Source organism: Penaeus chinensis, chromosome 28 (assembly GCF_019202785.1).
Source record: "Penaeus chinensis breed Huanghai No. 1 chromosome 28, ASM1920278v2, whole genome shotgun sequence".
NCBI classification, from domain to species: domain Eukaryota; kingdom Metazoa; phylum Arthropoda; class Malacostraca; order Decapoda; family Penaeidae; genus Penaeus; species Penaeus chinensis.
In genome coordinates, this window is record NC_061846.1 from 17,382,374 (window position 1) to 17,387,373 (window position 5,000).

At 36.4% G+C, this 5,000-nt stretch overlaps 2 protein-coding genes across 2 annotated transcripts in view; one reads left to right on the forward strand and one right to left on the reverse strand.

Moving 5' to 3' along the window:
- LOC125040203 (actin-like) overlaps positions 1-316 on the reverse strand; it is a 1,231-nt gene extending 915 nt beyond the window's left edge. Inside the window, exon 1 of the mRNA XM_047634749.1 lies at positions 1-316. This exon is cut by the window's left edge and continues 915 nt beyond it. Coding sequence (XP_047490705.1) covers positions 1-288 — 288 coding nt within the window. The 5' untranslated portion in view covers positions 289-316.
- Positions 317-4,037: 3,721 nt separating this feature from the next.
- Positions 4,038-5,000, forward strand: part of LOC125039815 (actin-like) — a 1,218-nt gene continuing 255 nt past the window's right edge. Inside the window, exon 1 of the mRNA XM_047634110.1 lies at positions 4,038-5,000. This exon is cut by the window's right edge and continues 255 nt beyond it. Coding sequence (XP_047490066.1) covers positions 4,070-5,000 — 931 coding nt within the window. The 5' untranslated portion in view covers positions 4,038-4,069.

A 5,000-nucleotide genomic window follows, 5' to 3' on the forward strand; every position in this document is an offset into this window, starting at 1 on the left:
GAGTTCATTGTAGAAGGTGTGGTACCAGATCTTCTCCATGTCGTCCCAGTTGGTGATGATACCGTGCTCAATGGGATACTTGAGGGTGAGGATACCACGCTTGCTCTGAGCCTCATCACCGACGTAGGCGTCCTTCTGACCCATACCGACCATCACACCCTGGTGACGGGCACGGCCAACGATGGAGGGGAACACGGCACGAGGGGCGTCGTCTCCGGCGAAGCCGGCCTTGACCATGCCGGAGCCATTGTCGCAGACGAGCGCACACTGGTCTTCGTCGTCACACATGGCGAATGTGTAGATACGATGTCAGAAGTTTGCCTGAAAATTTGATAAAAAATGTGAATATTAAGATATGTAATTATCATGAAACTTGTAAACAAAATCAAGAGGGAAGGATTGTGTGGAAGGCCCTTTATAGTTTATTGCATGTTCAGAGCATGAAGAAGCATAAAGTAAAAAGGCCATGACATAATCGTTTTCCTTTTTTCGTTATTTTGCTTCCAGCTTGTTCGCAATAAGTCCTTCACATGGTTCTGACATATATACACATAAACTTGTGTGTATGTGTACACACAATCACACACATGTATACATGTATAAGTTTGTTGTTATTTGTGTTGTATTTAGTGTTAATGTAAACATAATTCAATCTTTATGCTATTATTTCCTATCATTTATACACCCAACACTTAAACCGAGTGTATAAAGTATTTGATATATGAATATCCTAATTAGAAAGAGTTCGATCATTTTATTGAAATAGGTAACACAGAATATTGTCTGCACACTAAAGTTGACACCAGTTCCTTAGTCACAAAAAAAAAAAGACTGAAATTTCACGGGAAATATTTTTCTAGACACTACATAAATCTTTTTGCTTGTGTGCCACTGAACTGTTGAAATACACTATGTAAGAACGCTCGGCTACCACTTAAATTTCACAACCCTTACCCACAAGGAGTCTGGATAGGACTACAAAGCAGAGGGATCTTGTTCCTTTATATACAAGTCACAGACAATTCTACTTACCAAGAATGTGAAATCGAGCCAAGCGGTAACACTACAATTACCGGCGTATCCTGTTAGGGTTAATGGGTTTTGGCAATTGTAGGATATTTTTTTTTTCCTGTGGGGGAATGGCTACATCGTTTAATCAGTCGCGTATGTTAGATGAGCGATCATTGATCAGTGATAATCTCTGCATATACAAACGTTTCTTATAAGTACACATAACTACGATAAACAATTGCATGCACATTCTATGCAATAATGTCTGTATAACACACAGACACACACACAAGCACATATAATATATATTATGAATACAAACGCATTGACGTCCACACAAGGATGGGTTTTGGCAGTTGTAGGATATAAATATTTTTTTCTTGTGAGGAAATGGTCAAATCGTTTGACACACACATATACATACATACACACATTTATATATCTATATCTGTATCTATCTTTCTGCCTATATTTACATATGTACACACACACACACACACACACACACACACACACGCATATATGTGTGTGTGTGTGTGTGTGTGTGTGTGTGTATGTGTGTGTGTGTGTGTGTGTGTGTGTGTGTGTGTGTGTGTGTGTGTGTGTGTGTGTGTGTGTGTGTGTTTACGTGTATTTGTGTGTGCGTTTATATATACACACATGTATATAAATAGATAGATATTTCGATATATATGTACATATATACATATACATATGTATATACACATTTGTACACACACACACACACACACATATATATATACACATTAAATATATATATATATATATATATATATATATATATATATATATATAACACAATTACACACATACATACATACTTACACACACACACACACATATATATATATATATATATATATATATATATATACATATATATGCATATACATACACATATATCTATATGCACATATATAAGTACACATACATATGATTTATATATATGTTTATATATAAATATATGTATATTTATTCATATTCATATATATGTATATTCATATATATATATATATATATATATATATATATATATATATATGTGTGTGTGTGTGTGTATGTATCTCTCTCTCTCTCTCTCTCTCTCTCTCTCTCTCTCTCTCTCTCTCTCTATATATATATATATATATGTATACATACATATATATATGTATATATACATATATATAGATAGCCAGATAGATAAATAAATAGATAAAAAAATATATACATATATATATATATAAATATGAAGTATATGTGTATGCATTTACATAAAACCCTTTTATATATGTAAACATTCATTCATATATATGTATATATATGTATATATATACATATAGATACACACATAGACATATATATATATATATATATATATATATATATATATATATATATATATGAATGTTTTTGTAAATACATATACACACATTATATATCTATATGTATATATGTAATGGTGATAATAATAACAATAATAAATATATGTATGCGTATGTATATATGTGCACGCACCTGACCAAAAACACAGACCCACGCACAAACATGCATTGTTATCAATCTATTTGCCTCTCTATGCGTGCAAGCAATAAAGGAAATGTGGATCAAAGCGAAGCTTCAGCGATAAGAAGCCCTGAAATGAAGAGAATCTGTCTGTGTTTATCGAGGGCGGCGCCGAAAGGACAAGGGATGGCAAGACTGCACCTGCTCCTGCTAACTCACCATTCAATTGTATGTGTTGCCGAAGCCACTTTGGCAGGTATGCCGTGGTAAATATTTTAGATTGTATGATTTTGTTTTAAAAGCAATTTGGTTTCTTTCAAGTATATACATTCTTACAAGTGCATTTACAGGCAGGACTAATGCTGATGTCTATACTAATTGTTCAGACATATTATTCTGATAACAAGTTAAGAACTTTTTTCAGCCTTAATAACACATTTGGATATTATAATCCATGCAAACTGCATAAGCACAGCAATCGTAAACATTGATAAACATCTATATACTATATGTATACATACCCTAGACACATTTACATCCATAAGTATACATATCTGTCTTGCAAAAATGTTAGCATTTGTATTTGGCTCAACCTCAAATTCTTGGTAAGTAGGGGTGTCTTGTCTTGTATATAAGCGAAGAAAAACCACAACGTTGCTAGTCCGATCCAGACTCTTGTGGGTAAGAGTTGTGTTACTGTGTTCAAGTGATTTGATACTGAGTCGATATGAAAGAGTTAACTAGTGAAATACTGACAGACCCATTCAAATAAGTGTAAAGGAGAAATCCAGAAGTTCGATCAAAAGCCATAAGATTTAGTTGTTTCTTTTGAAAGTCTTGTAATATCCGTATGAATTTCTTTTGTTGAAAATAGATATAACATTCATGTGCCAATTTCAAATACCTTTCACTGTCAAAATGTAGTAAATGAAATCAGTTACTAGCTGTAACTTTGCTATAGGCGTAATTTTTTTTTTTTTTTTTTTTGGTTTACCATATTGCTGTGCTTTTTATACTGCTACTCATATATATGATGAACCACTGATGTTAATGGCGAGAAATGCAGAAAAGCTATGATGAATTAATATTTTCGCAGTATAGGATATGTATTTGATCCAATTCGATTACATCTTCGTCAACAGTATATGTATTTCTGGCGAAAACGGTCAACTACATCCCTTGCTCTGTGAAGATATTAATTTTCAGTCATGCTTTTTTAGCAACGTTATTATTATTTTTGAAGATTTTCAATTCCGAAATGCTAAACCTTTATTTCCATCAGATGCATGTGTGTGTGTATATATATATATATATATATATATACTAACATTAACAATTTATTTATGACTAAATGTATGTATAGTAAACAGAATTTCTATTAGCAAGAATAATAGTTATTTGAAAGGACATTGGTAGTGTTACTTATATAACCATATGGCTCTATACAAAATAATATTAAAGTTGTATTTCATATAAATGTTTGTGATTGATAAGCTTTCTGAAGTAAACAATCTGCCTATTCCAGGAACTAAACAAAAACCACCAAAACATCATGTGTGACGACGAAGACCAGTGCGCACTTGTGTGCGACAATGGCTCCGGCATGGTCAAGGCCGGCTTCGCCGGAGACGACGCCCCTCGTGCCGTGTTCCCCTCCATCGTTGGCCGTGCCCGTCACCAAGGTGTGATGGTCGGCATGGGTCAGAAGGACGCCTACGTTGGTGATGAAGCCCAGAGCAAGCGTGGTATCCTCACCCTCAAGTACCCCATTGAGCATGGTATCATCACCAACTGGGATGACATGGAGAAGATCTGGTACCACACGTTCTACAATGAGCTCCGTATTGCCCCTGAGGAGTCCCCCACACTTCTCACTGAGGCTCCCCTCAACCCCAAGGCCAACCGCGAGAAGATGACTCAGATCATGTTTGAGTCTTTCAGCCTTCCTGCTATGTACGTGACCATCCAGGCCGTGCTTTCCCTGTACGCCTCTGGTCGTACTACTGGTCAGGTTTGCGACTCTGGTGATGGTGTGACTCACATGGTCCCCGTGTATGAAGGTTTCGCTCTTCCTCATGCTATCCTTCGTCTCGATCTTGCTGGTCGTGATCTTACCAACTACCTGATGAAGATCATGACTGAACGTGGCTACTCATTCACCACCACCGCTGAACGTGAAATCGTTCGTGACATCAAGGAGAAGCTTTGCTACATCGCCCTTGACTTCGAGAGTGAGATGAACGTCGCTGCTGCTTCCTCCTCCCTGGACAAGTCCTACGAGCTTCCCGACGGTCAGGTTATCACCATCGGTAACGAGCGTTTCCGTGCTCCCGAATCTCTTTTCCAGCCTTCCTTCCTTGGTATGGAATCTGCTGGTGTTCAGGAGACTGTATACCAATCAATCATGAGGTGTGACATTGATATAAGGAAGGACCTGTTCGCCAACATTGTCATGTCTGGTGGTACCACCATGTACCCTGGTA